The 17455-nt window shown below is 44.3% G+C and overlaps 1 protein-coding gene across 1 annotated transcript in view; it reads right to left on the bottom strand.

Annotated features, from left to right (window-relative positions):
* Positions 1-15481, bottom strand: part of MAPK1 (mitogen-activated protein kinase 1) — a 37068-nt gene extending 21587 nt beyond the window's left edge. Inside the window, exon 1 of the mRNA XM_055704208.1 lies at positions 15105-15481. Coding sequence (XP_055560183.1) covers positions 15105-15247 — 143 coding nt within the window. The 5' untranslated portion in view covers positions 15248-15481. The remainder of the gene's footprint in view (positions 1-15104) is intronic.
* Between the last annotated feature and the right edge of the window lie 1974 nt (positions 15482-17455).

Below are 17455 nucleotides of genomic sequence, written 5' to 3' on the forward strand. Positions count from 1 at the left end.
AGCCTTCAAGAGCACTTGGTCTACAGTAATTTTCTTAGTTAATCAGTTAGTGAACCACCTGCAGTGTTTACAATATACCAGTAAGGCAAGTCACAAGCAGAAAACAAAACTAGAAATAATGTTGAAGCACAAGGAACCTGCATTTGGGAGAGAAATGAAAGAATCCTATGGACCATTTTACCATTATAAACAAACCTCCTACCTCCTTCTTTGTATTGACTTAAGCTTACTATTTTTTCTCCCACAATGCAGAATCTTTCTTCCTTTCAGACTACTGGACAGCAGCAGCTATGCAGAGCAGAAAAAGGCAAAAATGTCAGTATTTGTAAATTGATGATGCTTAAATAAAAGTTCCTAATCTCTTACATTATTTGTTAGATGTCTAAGTTATTGCTTCTCAAGCCAAGGCTGGTTATTGATGAAAACCTGCATCTTTCCTTGTACAGATTCAATGAACCTGAGTAAATCAATTAAGTATGCCGATATTTCCTCTCTTATAGCTGTTTCACTTACAGGTCTTGAAGCATTTTCTTAGCAAAAGGTTTATGCTGTTACTTAAAAAAGGATGGGTAATTTTGCTTTCAGATGGTTCAACTATAAAGCACATGATTCAGTGTGGAAAAAAAAGCTGACTATTTGCAGGAAAGATGCAATCAATTTCCTCTCCAGTGCATACTCTGCATGCAGTCATTTTTCTGTTCCTATCAGAAGATCTCACCACACTACTGTAGCTAAGCATGCACCGCTGTTACCGCTGCAACGCCTCAGCTAAGGAGGGCACAACTGAAATACTACCTAGTTGAAACATTAAAAGGGACGCTGGATTTATTTCTGTTGTCACACTTTCTGAAACAGGAGCTTTTCGGTAACTTGATTAAACATGTGAAAGATTATCTCAATTCCTACGAGCGAGAAGCTAATCATACAAGTAGTCAGTACGCTTGCTTATGCATAGTATTTCAAATGTGGTGCATACTTCAGGTACACAGCAAATCCGTATCACAAAAGTTAACACCATTTCACATTCTCCATCACAGCCCCCAAAGCCAATACAGCTTTGAGTAATCTCTGCGACCCAGTGCTTTTTCAATTTGACACATGCTACAGAAAACTGTAAAAGCTACATATTAGAGTGAACTTCAGTAGAACCGAAGAGTCATGTGTCCTCTCATGCATATATGCTATGATCAGACACACATTTGGCCTATGGAGCCATACAGCAGTATCTATTTCACTACCTAGGAAACACTGTAAACTGACAAAATTGGGTCAGACTGAACCATTTCCCAAAGCTTTCCCTGCTCCTCACTATCTCCATCCAACTGCTACCTGCCACCAGCACCAGATTTACCCACTCCTCTCCAGAACGCTGCTGAAGGAATGTGCTGCTCATACACAACGCCCATTTGTAGTGTTCGCAAATGAAACAGCTATAAAAAGTGCAAATCCAAACCCTCGATGCATTAACTCACTGCAGTTAATATAACAGCTTATCACTTAACACAGGATTCATCTTGCTTAGCCTCAGCTAGAATTAAGAGATCTAATTTTATGACTAATAGTCACCTGTGCTCCCCCTACAGTCCAGAAAGGAACAGCTCCACGTACACATTCCATCCACCACCCAGCACATCCTAAATTTACATTATTTGTGTTCTGGAAGCGCTGTCCCAGTGTGCATGGCCTAACCTAGTTGTCTACACTGTCAGCTGCCACTAGACCTCACAACAACTGTTTGTATTTTCACCAAGGCAGTTAACTGGGACACCTTCTAAGGGCAAGAACCTTCCATTATCTACTTTTTTTCCGGAGAAAATAAATATTTGTAAAGTGGGAACAACAGTCCACATACAAACAATTTTTAGAGTGCTAATTTATAGCTTTTGGGTTCTAATCCTTAACCACAGGCACCAGTGACTACACACAGAACTTTCCCTTTAACAGTCATTGTGTTACTCACTTTGTGATTAATCTAGTTACTGACACTTTAAATATTGAGAAGGATTTATTTCCAGCCCAGTGATGTGCAGCTTCACAAGCTGATGCAACCATTCAGCTGTGAGCGCTATTTATCTGTAATGTGATAAATTTAAATATAGATTTTGCAACTGCCCAACTCCAGTATACACAACATTATTCCTGTCGCAAGCTGCGATTACCACCCTGTGACAACCTGCAGTAGCACCATTGTTTGGATACTTCTAACGCACCACGTGAAAATCAACATGAGCTGTAGCAGTACAGTTTATCATTCCTAATATTAACCATCTTGTAAATACGTAACAAAAGTTTTGACTAAGTCAAATGCCTTGCACAGCCGTACAAAATAAACAAACGAGCATTTATAACCCAACAAGCTGCATGACACAACTTTCAAAGCCAGTGTTTTATCCTTCTACTTCCCCGGTACCAGCTTCCTTTCTAACAAGCAGCCCAGGGTGGGGCTGCTCCCAAATGCAGTGACCAGCAAGTGCCCGCAGTGCCTGAGCTGCCTGCAGACTACAGAACACAGCAGCTAATTGCTCAGAGGAACCTCTGACACGTCCCTCTCCCATTAACTCCTTCTCGAGGAAGGAAAGCTTTTCACCAGGCCGACCGGGACAAGTGCCAACACTGAGCTCCTTCTCCCCACAATGGCTGCTGCATGTTCTTCCATCCATTTCTATTCTTCACATGTTTCATTTCAGAGCAGAGCTGGAACAAGTGAGAGCATGCTGCAGCTGCCGGGAGGAAAGAAGCCAGCTCCTGGCAATAGTTGCATCCCACAGAGGGCTGTTTCTTCATATAACCATTGAAAAACAACTGCCTACTCTGTCGGCATCCCCCATCCTCAGTGCACTCCTTGCCATGCCGCCTGAAGGCTCGCCCCACCATGGGATATTCTTCCAGCACTCTGAGGATTATTCACCTTACGGCTGTTTTACAGGCTGCTCTCAGCATATGCATATACATACACACAGAAATACACAACGCTACCGGCAAACATCCTAATTTGAAGTTTAAAAGGGATATTTTATCATAGCTTTGTGTTGCTGTGGAAACAAGATTCCAAGGGCATATCCAGGGATAAGAATCTCTCTGAAATACTGAATAATTCTGCTTGCAACTAGGAGAGGAAAGGCAAAAATAATTCCCAGCAAACAAGCTGATCTGTGAAGATCTTTAATCTTTCCACTCAGCCTACATTTAGCTCAATCACGGACATTTCTACAGTGCTGACATTTACCAAGTTACAACACAAATAGCTTATACTTATTTTTAAGACTGCTGTAAGTAAAATAACGCAGTATTATGGTAAGAGTAATAACCAGCAGTACCGTAACAGGCTGTTTGCTACAATTTTCAGTGGTGGGGGAAGGTGGTGTTATGGGTGCGGATTTGTGGAGGGGACTGTTGTTGGGTTTTGTTTTGGTTTTTTTTTTATAAAAAAAACGTCCCCAAACCAACTAGTCAGATTATTAACCCCTTCAGAGTCTTCAGAATAATTAGGTTTTAGTTCTAGATTAAAATATAGGGAGCAGCTGTAGCGTATTATTGTTTTACCGAAAAGACTGGAAAAAGGATAGAAGCAGTCAAAGACAGCTGCAGATTTGAGAACATGGAGAAATGTGTCATTTTTATATGACTGAATATACTTTTTGCCCCCAACTGTAAACACCTACATTTACTAGAAATATTATGAATAAATGGAACAAAGTCTCAAATATTTTTTAAGTATATTATTCATTAGACATTTTTTTATCAGCACTAACTTACAGATCAGCATCTGGTTTAAAAGGAATACACGCCTATTTAATACGAAGATATATTTGCCTTGTTTTAACAGACCCCAGTTTATGAAAAGACAGCCCATGCCTCACTGGGAGTTTGGTTTGCTTTATTAGCTTCCTGTAGAAGAGGTTCTCAATAAGAGAACATCTCCCAGGCTTCTCAGCTGTGAATTCAGGACACAAACTATAGAAACACAAGGGCACCTTAATATGCTTCTACTTTTCTCCATTAAAGATTTAGTTTTACAAATTAATTCCTACCATGTAGTAAAGTCAGTAGACCCATGAAAATGGAGAACTACCGAAATATCAGATTCTTAAAAAACAACAAAAAAAAAACCCACCAGAACAAAAAACTCACCCTGAAGGCTCTAGTTGCTTTTCAAGCTACAAAATTTTACAATAACCAAGTACCACTTTTTTCATCCTGTTCTGAGGGACAGAAGTCAAACCAGTCATCATTCAGCACTCTTGAATTATCTGTTGGTATGCTACAGGCACTCCCCATTGATTATTAAAACACAGCTGTATGTATTATCTTCTCAATCTCTGGGAAACACGTATAAGCACTAATAGCTTATAAAGAGGCCAGAAAACTTTAATTCAAACTGAAATACTTCAGAGTAAGCTTAGACACAAGAATTACGTGCTGAATCACCAAAAGCTTAGTGTTTGAGAAGTGGACCTCATCAGTGTCAGAAAACTACCTGATGCTGTGAACTACAGGATGAGCTCAGATTTATCTGAAGTCTTGTTTTTGTCAGGGAAAGAAAGAGAATACACACTGCTGTGACACACAGCTGCCCGCAGATGCTGAAACTGACAATTTCTCCCCATTTTCTGGCACCTCATGCTACAAAAATGGCAGCAGAGGAAGACAGCAACAAGAGAATATTGAAATAAATATACAGTAGATGCAATCCAATTTGCAGTAGTATTAATCTGGCCCTAGCTGAAAACTCCTAATTGCATGCTATCTGAAAACCCTGATTTTGTTTTAGTGTCATTTTGGGTTTTTTTAAGTAGTTTTTCATTCGTCAGGATTCTAGTATCAGTAGATAGATTATTGCTTTGGGGCTAAGAAAATACGAATCCCTGTTTCTAAACTTTTTATCATGACCCCTCCGCAAAGCAACTGTCATACTTTACAAACTCCTCTTGAGTTTATCCATATCCTTTCTCTGCTGCTCATCAACAAATGATCACTACAATGGTTTTGTTTTTATTATAGAAAATATCTAAACAAACTATTTTTTGTTTGTCTTATAAAGTTGATTTTTGTTCTTTTCCAGTAAGGGGGAAAATAAATACAATTTCTAAGTCAGCATCCTTTATTTTAGCACAAATCCACGGCAAAGTGCCCAAGTAATGACAGCAGATTGCTCTGTGATGTTGTTAGTTAACCTCTGAGGCTTACTGGGTCAGAAAATAACCTTCACCTTTACCACCCACTTTTTCAGCCACCTTTCTCATAACATTCAAAATCAATCCTAATATTAAAAAGTTTCTGGTACAATTATGCCAAGTCTTTCCTCTCATGACAAAAGTGAGTAATTACTCATAAGCAATTTTACTCTTTGGCATTTTCTGATCTACTACAGGTTATTGCCCTTCACACCACAAATTTTTAAGGCTCTTTTGTAATCTCCCATAGGAGATCTGTTTTCAGATATCTAATTCTATTAGGTTACAAAGGCATAACTTTATTTTTCAGAATTTGAAAGGCTGAATCTGATGAAACCTTCCAAAGCATTACAATTTTAAACTATTTACTATGCACATAATAACAACTTAATAGTTTAATTCCTTAGATCACTCCTAGTATTTTGAAAACAAATAGCTAGTCATGCAAAATGGAGTCTGTTAAATAAATTACTTTTGCCAGCAGCTCAGTCAATTCATAATCCCAGGTGTGGCAGAACAGATGATTTATGTTTTGTTAGCACCTACTAAGCAGAACTATGAAAAGCAGCAATTGTAGAACTACACCTAAACATTAGTATTAGAAAACCATTAGCTACTTCACCCAAGGTTCTGTACTATCTGGCTAAAGATGTCATTTAATTTCATGGTGTTCTGATCTATCTTGGTTGTTGGGGCTGGGGCGGGGCAGGGATCACTTCTCTCAATCTCTTTGAATATATATTTTTTGTTCCTATACCTTAAGCTACGAAGCATGGTGACTTCAAATCATCATATGTGCCTACTCCATGTGACTTCAGTTCAAGTTGGTCTTCAGAAAACAGACAACTCTTACATCTCAGTATTTCATCTGCTTCTTGCCTTCCCACTTATCCTCCCCATTTCAGAGGTTTACAGGTTCTCTGCTGCCAATACTTCCTTTGATAGCATCCATGCCAAATTTAATACTTAGACTAACTTCACTATTACGTCTAAAGGCCCCTTGGCTAACTGCAAAATAACCCCCTCACTCCAAAAGCATGTACTGCTTTTAATAAGATACAATATTAAATATCACTGCCTTTCTTCTCTATATATAAACTTAAAGACAATTCCTGCAGGAATCAATTTCAGGGTAAAGCTGTAAAGAGCCTGACAACATCTGAGACAAGACAACCTAAGGGCTCGGTGAACTGAAAGGAGTGGTTGTGGTTCACACTTTGTTGTGCCTGACAACCCTGCCCCTTTCTCACTTTCTTGGCTGGGGCTGTGCCTTTCTTTGTGCCACTTTGGAGAACTGAAGCAGCTCGAAGTCAGTGCAGCTTATGAACAGGAACAGTAAAGAAGTCTTCACCTGTACAAGTCCTATTCCCTTTCTGTGTCACATGTTTTCTGAAGGAACTTTTCAGTTAAATCAGTTTTCCAACCCAGCTAACTACAGCTGTGCAAGCATCGGATGAAGGACCTGAGGCACAGCAGGCCAGGCACAGCCTGCGATCAGCACAAGGCAGTTATGGAAACCACACTGCCATGAAAACCCAACCTCTGCGCATGTGCGGATGAAGCACCGACTTCCTCCTCCTGGGCTTATGGCTTCTCAAGAGGCAACAAAAAGCCACTAAGACAGGGAGGACAGGCCAGGTACACAACCAACATTACTCCAGAACCTGGAAAACACCCCCACCCCTAGCAGCAAAGCAGGCTCCTCAAACCAGTGTAGGAAACTTTTCCCCTTTCCTAGAGAGGGGGGAGAGGCACCACCAGAGGGCTGTAAGTGCTAATGGTGTCAACAAATCCCCCAACATGGTGTACTCTTTTGTCTAGTAAGGTTCTGATTTCACTTATATCCCAAATACTCCTAAAACCAGCTTTAGAGAAAGGAAAAAAACGCAAGATCCAGAAAACTACTATATTTTTCAGTAATTAACTTATTTGATTCCACAATATAAACCTTCAGAAGAGAGAGTTCACAGTGTTTCACCCCAACCGAAAATAAAGAAGTAAACTGCTGAACAAAATCAATCGTGCATACTTAGAAGCAGAGGTTTTCCTAAACCTGCTGGAACATCAGTGCAAAATGAAAACTATCAAAAAGCACTAGAGAAAGAGAGCTCATTGCTACCGTCCACCCTGCCACAGGTAGTTCAGTATTCCACCAGGAAAACACAACAAAACAGAAAAACCAAACTGCCAGCACTGAGCATGCATCTCGCCACTATCAGAAGTAACTCCCCTTCAGTATCAGCTTACAAGGCATTTGTTGCATGGTTTTTCCATCTTTTTCAAAAGCCATGCCAACAGTAAACCCCTGACCCTCAACGTATTAACAGCTTTGTATTTTATTCTGACAGGGTCACAGCATAAAGACATGTTGGCTACTGTACTAAAAGGAAGATATTTCACAATTAGGAAACACTCAGAAAAATCCAGTATAAAAGTCCGCCTGAATGTCATTTGGGGTACTTTCCACCATCCACATCCCAATAAAACCGGGTACATTCCAGACTGAAGCAGTTTGAGGAGCAGAGCACTGATCTGCAGTGCTCAAATGGCTTCAAGTTTTACTTGGGACCCATCAGCAATATTTGGTGGAGCAAACTGCCTTCCCTCCAAACAGGTGAGAGGTAAGGTACTGTAGTGACAGCTGTTATTTTTAAGAGAAACTGCAAAACTAAGTAATTGCATATTATAAATAGTAAGCCTAATTGCAAGTTGCTGGTAGTTAAAACATACTCACAACACAGATGAATTACTTTCTACCATGTAACAAAAACCTCTCATTTACATTCTAATCACCACAGAGCATTTCAGTATTTTACAAAAATTCTCTCAAAATAAAAAAGAACTTCCAAGAGAAGGGATTTTCCCTTAACAGAACTTAGGTTGTTGTGATTTTTGGTACTGTGAAACAAGATAGTACAAACACATGCACAGCTCGGTTAAGAAGTGGACTGTCATAAAGATGCTGCTCAAATCAACAGAACAGCATTTCTGTAAAGCATTTGTACAAGGTAGATAATACATCACACACACACACACAAATCAGAATTTCCCCCACCGCTGACAGGCAGCTGGGCCTGGGGAGGCACGCAGCAGCCGCCTAGCAGCATCCCTGCCTGCAGGCAGCCAGGGCACAGCGGAAAGCAGTCCCTTCTGCCCGGGACATGAGGCTGCCTCTGCGCCAGCTCTCGCCCAGTGGAAAGGGTGGAGACAGGAATGTTCTCCGAAACAGAAACCGACCTGCTGCGCACCGATGAAGTACAAGAAATCTCATCTTGCCAAATTACCTACGAATACCTCATCAAATAACCCCATCTGAATTAAAGACATTTATTACTACTTGGATCTGATTAACCTACCTGGTCAAAGCTGATAAACTAATGCGTATGTGGCTTTTAATGTACCTTGCAAAAAGGTGAGTTTGAGAATAGCTTCTTTATATGCCCAAAAGTTGTAATAACGCAAAGGGAAATAAGCTCCCTTCTGAAAAAGATTCATTCACAAGCAAACAACTCTTTAAAAACTGACCTAGCAATTAATAGAATCTGGAACTCACCTGAAACAAAACAAACTACACTTTGCTGCACTTCACATACACTATTAGTTTAATTTACCTTACACACAGTAAAATAAGTTACATTCTAAAAATAGGTTTAGGGCTCCATATGCTTTGAGCTGTTTGAGAATCAAAATCAAATAGATTTGAAATCACTTAATAAAATGTTGTGGAGGTTGGGGTTTTTTTCCAAGACATTATTTAAAATTGCCTAAAATGCCTCACTTTAAGTTCAAGTATTTTCTGTATCACCAGAACAATGTCCAACTTCACACATCAGCAGCACCTGATCACAGCAATGAGGCTAACCACAGACCCGGCTGTGTTATTAAGTGCATAGCCAGCAGGTCAAGGAAAGTGACTACTGTTGTGAGGCCGCATCTGGAATACTGCGTCCAGCCTTCCTCTCTCCCAGTACTGGAGCAAGTCCAGCAGAAAACCATTGGGATGCGGGATGCACAGGAGGCTGAAGAACATGACATACAAGTAAAAAAAAAAAAAAAAAAAAAAAAAAAGAGAAAACGAAAACTGGGTTTGTATAGGCTAGGAGGGGGGGAAAGGGGGTGGGGAGGAGGATTGGAAAGCATCTAATTTCTCTTTTAAGTTACGTAAAGGGAGATCAGAGAGAAAACTGATCCAGACTCTTCTCAGAGGTAAAAACTACAAAGGACAAGAGGCAATGGTGGCAAGTTGCAGAAAGGGAAACTCATGTTTTTAAGGGCAAAAGTTCCACTGGGCACTTGGTTTACCACTAGAACCAGAAGGTGCCCAGAGATGTTGTGGAATCTCCATCCCTGGAGATTTTGGAAATATTGAGTGGACAAGTTGAGCAACTTGATCCAATTTTGACATCAGCCCTGCTTTGAGTAGGAGGTTGGACTACATGACCTCAGGAAGTCCCGTTCAATCTATACTATGTTGTGAAATATTCCACAGCAAGACGTCATAAAATATTTTTATTAAATACCATATTGATCAGTTGATTTCATTTCTAATTCACAGCTGAAAGCTATGACAAAGCATCAACATAAAAAGCATTAAAAAAATTACTATTTTGGTGAAGCATTAGTTTTCAACTCAAGTTGAGCTGCACACCTACTCAGTTGGCAAGTATTAACTCTTCTGTGGGCTGTAGATCTCCGCTCCTAAACAAGGAGCCCAGTGAACTAACAAAGCCTGGTGTCCTACAAATACACATTTCTGGTCTCAAGAGTACCGATAAATCCATCCGTAGAACTGGGGCATCTGTCATTTTCTCTCTGGAGGAGTCCGACTTCACCCGTGTGACCTCCTGATGCAGTCTCTTCCTCAGAGGAGCAGCATATATGATCTGTTCGCATTAACAAAATACCTATTTTTAAGAAACCTGCAGAAACTTTCCATCCTTAAGACATCTACCAACTGTCAAATTTGATGAAAGGCAGGCAGCAGGTTCAAGAATCACATGTAGGGGTACAGGAGACAGACTGATGCAACCCCATACTGATACCGTGAACGTATAAGCCTTATGTCCTTAATAAATCATGTTTCAAAAAAACCCTAAACACAAGTTATCTCTACCTGTTTCTGTGGGCTGGATCATGCCATGTTAAGGAAATGTGTATTTATTTATAAAATGCAAGTGTCCCTGAGCTGCCCTCTTCAACTGTTAAGCCAGTATCCCGTTACTTTGGGCAGACAGGAGAAGTTGCTACTTCTCACCTTCCGTAACTCTTGGGCAGTAGCTGCTGTCCCATCGCTGCTGCCTGCTGCACAGCTTGCTGACCACCTGTCCATCACGGGGGAGAGCGGGGAAAGCAGCCTTCGCTGCTCCTCTGGTGTTTCCACAGGTTAAGCAAGTTTGAGTGACTGAAAGGAAATGCTTACCTCTGCCTTCTCCCCAGAGGGAAGCAGCTGATAACTAGCCACCAATTACATTCCCTAATGCTCTACTCTGATCCTTGCACTACAGAGGATGTAGTAGGGTTGGCCAACTTGTATCAGCTCCCCGCTCTCCTTATCACGCAGACCAGAGCATGTTAATTACCAGGTATCGACACCCATACACAACCCCTGCTCCCTAAAAGCACACATAAACAGGGACATGAATTGCTACACTTGCTCTACCACAGAAGAGTACTCTCTCCAGATTAAAGCAACTGTTCACAGGAAAAAAAAAAAAAATTACAGGCTGTTTCTTATCCCTGCCACTAGGCAGTCCATCCCCCAACCCCCCCAGTCTGACCCTGACAGAAGGATGCAAGGTCTACCTTTTTATGTAACATTGGACACACCCAAAATAATATTACACAACCATCAATCCCATCAAGGTGGGTTTTTTTTGTCTTTTAATATAAATATCTATGCCTTGCAGATCATTTATTTCTGGGGTGGGTTGGGGTTTTTTCCTGTTTTGAGTCTCTTTATGAATATAGTTCCAGATTTCATTTTAAATTATCCATCCTCTAAAAGCAGGGCTCTTCTGTGAGACAGTAGAAAGCAGCAGAACTTTGGAAAAAAACCCAAATTGCTAAATGTTTTAAATATTCTTTTTTGTATTACTTTCACATTCATCTATTGACTACCTTAACTTCTAATATCACCCATCTGTAGCACAAAGATGTCTTTGTAACAATGCAATCAAATTCAGAAATGCAAGATTTGAGCGTCAAGATTGTTTTCCTCCAGCTGCATTCAACTTTACTATTTATATGGAGTTATTTGCAGCAGTGATAATACTTCACATAAGCCTGACAACAAAAAGGGCTTCCAAAAACTAGACTATAAACCAGAACATCCCTATCACATTCCCATTCACTTTTTGTTTCCAGAACGATTACTTGTTTTATACTGTCAAATTATTGTCCTTGCCAAATTACCACTGACCAACTAGATGAACTGGAAATTTAAAGCTCAACACTATCATGTTTTTATTGCTGTTTCAGTGTGTTTAAAATATGGCCTGTTAACAGGTAGCTCCCCCAACCACACCACCCCACCCACCACCAACAAAAGAAAAAAACCCACACACATTTAAGGAGGAGGAGACAATCTTAAAAACCTTTCACATTTTGTCTGAAAGGTAGTTCTGAAACTTTCAGACTCGGTCTGAAAGCTTACTCTGAGGTTGTTAATCCCTTATCACTGGAAGAAAGGGAAAGTCACATGAAGTACATTGCACCAAAACCCCACAAAACAACTCTTAAGTGAAAGAGGAGGGGAACAAAAAAAACACAAACCCACAATATTTGCATGTATTTGGATAAATTAATTCAGAGTAACAAACATGACTGTATGACTAAACAAGTGCTCAAAGAATGTCCTGCAGTCCTAGGAAGTGCTGAGGATTTTGGCTAAACTTTGTTTGCACTGTGGTCATCCCCTAGTTTCACAGGCAGGAATACTGAAAACAAAAAATAGGTTAGAAAGGACACTGACATGGATAGCCACATATTAACCACTTCACCCTCAGCAACAAATGAGTGAGAGGCAAGCCTGTATCAAAGGATGAACCTTTTTTGGCAGAGTTTAGCTGGAGGACATTAAGATGGGGGGGCTGCCTGAGAGCATGCCTTTTCTGCTTACGAAGCGGAGAAAGTGCAGCCACGACACAGCAGTAAATATACTGCTCTGGTAAGTTTATTTTTACCCAAAACCTGATTAGGTTCAAAATGACTGCACTAGGGAAAACAGTCAAATGCCTTTAAAGGTTTTCAAATCCAGATGAGAGAACATTCGCATAGAGTTTAGTCAGTCAACATCTTCCTCTATTTCCTGTGCTGTTATTTTATGTTGTGATCAATATTTCTCAAACATTATTCTCTCCGCTGCAAAATCAAAATGGAAGACTGGCTTTAACTGCGCTATCCTAAGGATACTTCATTTGCCCTTTCATTAATAGAATTAAAAGAACATTTTCGTTTTCAACTCCCTAATCCAATAATCCAGAAACATGAAAGATTAGGAAAAAAAAACAAGGAAAAGAGTGAAGGTTTTTAAGAGTTAAGTCACTGGTTTTCCGTGTAACAAGCCTTACGGCACAATGCACTTGTAAACAACTAGCATCTCCCAACTTGTTCACATTAGCTGTGGGCCTAAAACAAAACCATTAGAGCCTGCAGTCTCTTTCCTTCGTTAAAGTGTACAAATTCAAATGGATTTTGCAGTCGCAGGAAACATCTCCCATCTGCACACTCATAGCTTGCCCTCTACCCCGCCCTCCAAGGGAGAAGCTTCTGTGGATCCCCACCGCATTAGCAATCAAAGCAAGATAAGAAACATAGTGTTAAACTGCACAACCCATACGTCTGTTGATTGACACGTAATCTTATTTAATCACAGTAGCTTGTATGTTAGGCACTACAATACATTACAGTTGCTATGGCATTAAACTACAAGTGCATCCAACATTTTCCTTATCAAGTATACAACATCAACTGGGACTTTGTTCCCTATCATTTCATACCCAAGACAGAAGAGCAATAGTTAAAGAGCACAACGCACCAAATTTAGTCTTTCACATCAGTAATTTTAGATTAGAAAACACAGAGACCCAAGTGTATATCTCAGCCGAACCAGAGATTTCAATTTTTTGTTAGTAATTTTGTATAGTGTTCACAGCAGACACAATGTGTTAGAGTAAGTTTTTAAAGAAAAGATAACCCTTAGTTTTGGAGGGGAAACAGTTTCAGTAGAGATCTTAATAACTTACCGTTTGGAGGGGCAGAAAGTGGCCCCGTTTCCCCTGTGGCTGCTTACTGGCACAGTGATGCCAAAAAAGGGCATCAATTGCCATCCTACTGCTTTTTGTAATCTCTGATCTGTGGCGAAATAATTTAGCCTTAACGCGCTGGCTGTTAAACACACTTCTAACACCCTGTTGATACGAACCTGCCTGTACACAGCATGCGTCCTGGAATTACTGTTTCGAAGCACCTTCCTAAATGGGACTGCGAGTGTCAATCAGTGCAGCTAGTACCGAGGTTATCTGCACCGGTTTATTCGCCCTAGCTCAGATAATAAAAGCACACCTTAATAAAACACAGCCTATACCATAAGCTACGCTAACAAGTTTTGCACTGGATATACTGCTGTGATTTCTAACACTAAACCCATAACAAGGATATCTTCACACCATAAACAAGATTTCTGATTTACATTTTCAAGGTTCTTCCCACAGCAAAAAAGCAAGGGCCGCAACTCAAAAGTTTTTGCAAGAGAGGCTCACCTCACAGCTAAGCTCAGGCCTAGATGAAAGCTGCCACCCTGAAACGCAGGATGACTTCATATTAACAGGCCAGCACAATTCCATGACTATATGCAAGAACCGATAGCTGCAAAAATCTGTAACATACAGCTGAAGGCTCTGAAGAACCTTTGCTGAGAAATGCACTTGTTTACAGAAGATTAAGCACCAGAGAGAGAAATTAAATGCTGATAAAGCTTTCATGAAGTCATAGCCTGTAAACCACCTCGTTTAGTACCTCTGGTCAAAAAATGCTGAAGAAACAGATGCAGTGCTGGAAGAAAGTTGACAAAACAATAACAACAAAAAATTCCATCTGCATCCCTTGAATTATTTCAGAAGTAAAGGGGGTTTTTAACCTGTTTTACTAATAGAAGACAGAATACGAAATCTTAAGTAAGGTCACCAGGCATGTCACATTTATAACCATGACACTAGATCTACCACCACGCAGCATCATCCCAACACATTTAGATTGTTTTAAAAAAAAAACCAAACCAAACAAACCTCAAACTCTCAATCGGGTCTGCTCCCAATTTCAGCATGCTGCAGTTTACTCGCCTCGCTCCTTACGCCCGATATTAAGCCAAGCAAAGACACACGCCCGCTTTTTAGCGAGATCTGGCACAAGTCTCCCTGACCCACCAACACCCTGGAACTGGAAGGGCCGAGCGCACTCTCACCTGCACGCCGGCACCGCAGCACCACCACCACCCCCCGGCAAGGGCCAGGCCGTTGCGGCCGCCGCACGCAGCCCCCGGCCCCCGGCCGCGCCGCCAGGTGAGCGGGCACACCGCGCCAGGCCGGGCTGTGCCGGCACCCGCCGCCCGCCCCGGCGCCGCAGCCGCCCTGCAGGGCGCGAGACGAGCGCCCAGCTCCGCAGGCAGAGGGGAAAATCCTGAGGAAAAGCTGGGCACGGCTGAAAGGAAACGAGGCGTTCGGCGGCACCCGCCGATGGAGGCATGTTTGGGGGGAGGGGGGAGCAGCGAGGGAGGAGGGTGATGCCGGAGGACAATCCCGGGGAGGCGCGGGAGGGCCGGGTGCCCGAGGCCTGGGCCCCCGCCGAGGGCCGGCCCGGGGCGGCGGGGAGGGAAGGAGGGAGCTGCTGAGGGCAAGGGCGCTGCCCCGGCGGGGCCGGGCAGCGGGCACTCACCAGACCATGCCGTAGGCCCCCTCGCCGATGTAGGAGAGGTTGGTGTAGCGGGGCCCCACGTCGAACACCTGGCCGCGCACCATCTCCGGGCCCCCGGCGTTGGCAGAGCCGCCCGCAGCCCCGGCCCCCGACACCGCCGCCATGTTGTCCGTGCCGGGAACCGCGGTGACTGCGTGCGGGGGGGGGGGGGGGGGGAGGGGGGGGGGCGGAGGCGGGGGGAGGAGAAGGAAGGCGGGGGGATACGAGGAGAAGGATGCGGGAGGGAGAAGAGAGGCGCCACCCGCTCCGCCGCGCTCCGCCGCACCGGCCGCCGCCGCCTCCCGGGCCCCCTCAGCGCCGTCACCGCCGCGGCCGCTCTGAGGAGACGGGGCCGGCCGCGCGCGCGCGCATCTGCCCGGCGCGGGAGGGGGGGGGGGGGGGGGGGAGGGGAGGAGGGGGCGGGGGCTCGCGTGCAGGGAGCGGCGGGGGCGGGGCGGGGCCGCGGGGCGGGGCCGCGGGCGGGGCCGGGCACTGCGGTAACCGCAGCCGCTGGGGAGGGGGCGCGGCGCGGGGGGCGGGCCGGCTGTGCGGGCTGCGCGGCCGGCCGGCGCCATTAGAGGCGTCAGGTGACGGCGGGCGCGGGGCAGGAAATGGAGCCGGGGCCCGGCCCGCGCCCCCCGCCGCTGCCTGCTGAGGGAGGCCGGGACGGGCCGAGGGAGGCGGCGGGAGCGGGACCCGCGCCCCCAGCAGCGCACGGCGGCCGCCCCGGGCCAGTGCCGGTGCCGGTGCTGGCGCTGTGCCTGTGGGGGGGGCCGGCCCCGGGGTGCCCGGTGCCCCGGCCGCACGGCAGCCGCCCCGGGCCGTGCCGCACAAGGGTACGTGCGCGAAAGCCGCGTTGCTGTAACCAGGGCGGGTTCATCCGACACCTCCTGGCTCCGGCGCACGGGTTTGCAGCCGCTCGTTAGCGAACGGTTTTATGCAGAACTGCAGCGTCCTGCGCGGTGGCTCCCACCGACCCGGGCCGAGCGGGAGGCCCGGGCGCACGGCTGGCTTGGGCGGCGGCATTGCTGCAGCGACATTCCCTTGGACTGGCACTGTGCAAAAGTCACGCACAAGCATCTTGACTCCACTTAACACATCAGCCCCTGCCCTGAAACCCTCCTGCTGGTGCCGCCCGAGATGTGCTCCATGTTCCGTGCCTTAGCAAACCCGTTCGGACGCAGGCCTTGCATCCTTGGCACGCCCACATCTCCACGTTTATACCCAGCACAGCCCGTTGGAAGACCCCAGTGTGGAATCATCCCGTTGCCCCTTGAATACCCAGCATTTTTCTTACACGTAGTTCCTAATTCTGCACTGCTGCATAATGGTGCTCAGCCAGGAGCTGTGGCACGACAAGCCAGTTGCTCCCAAGCTCTCACCGGTTGTACTCTGTCCCCTTCTTTTTCAACTTTCCTTTCTCAGCTCTGCTCTCTTCCTGTTGACGTTTTCACTATTGACATCCCTGCTGGCAATCCTGCTGCTCCGTGTCTGCCCTTGCCTTGCAAGTGTCCCTGCCCTCCTCCTCCCAGCTGCCAGAGGCTCGATGCTGCCATCCCACCCTCTCCCATCACTACCTGCCACAAGCCAGCTTCCTCTGCCACCAGCTGAACACTTGCAGTTTTCCACAGCTGCTTCCAAAAGCTGTACAACCTGCTGATTACAACTGTGCTAACACTTCTCCAAGCATCAGGGTTGCAGTTTGAGCAGTAGAGAGGGAAGAGCCAGGGGTTCCAGCCGTGTGGCCACCATTAGCCACACTGCAGTCAGAGCCAGAGCTGTCCGCACAGCCCCAGCCTGGCCAGACGGAGTAAACGCTGGCATGATGAGCAGCGTCATCTAATAAACTCCTCTCTATTTAACCAGCATTCAACTATTCAGCTTGGGGGTTTATGTATTTGAGTGGGATAATGCTTCTGAGGTGGTGTTTTAGGTTTTTTTTTTACTTGTATATAACGCTTTCCATGATGTGTCCTCCTGCAGTCGAGAAAGACAGCATTATTTTTCTCAGAAATTTCAGACAGCAGTTAACGTGTTTAACTTTTCTGAAACCATATACAATATTACTTAAAAGGTTCTCAACTCTAAAAATGAAATTACGCTTACAGTTCTGATTATGTACATAAATAAATCTGTCATCAGCAAATGCAAAACAAATTATAATAGAGAATCCAGCTTAAACACAACCTGTCACAGTAAATTTAATTAAGAACTGGTGTATATCTAGATTATTTTCTACCTTCAACCAGGATGTGTCTGATCAAAAGGAAACCAACTGGGCAGACTAGGAAATTGTGGAAAGACTGTCAGCTCCTCTGACTGCTGTGTTCAAA

Source organism: Falco cherrug, chromosome 1, assembly GCF_023634085.1.
Source record: "Falco cherrug isolate bFalChe1 chromosome 1, bFalChe1.pri, whole genome shotgun sequence".
NCBI lineage: Eukaryota > Metazoa > Chordata > Aves > Falconiformes > Falconidae > Falco > Falco cherrug.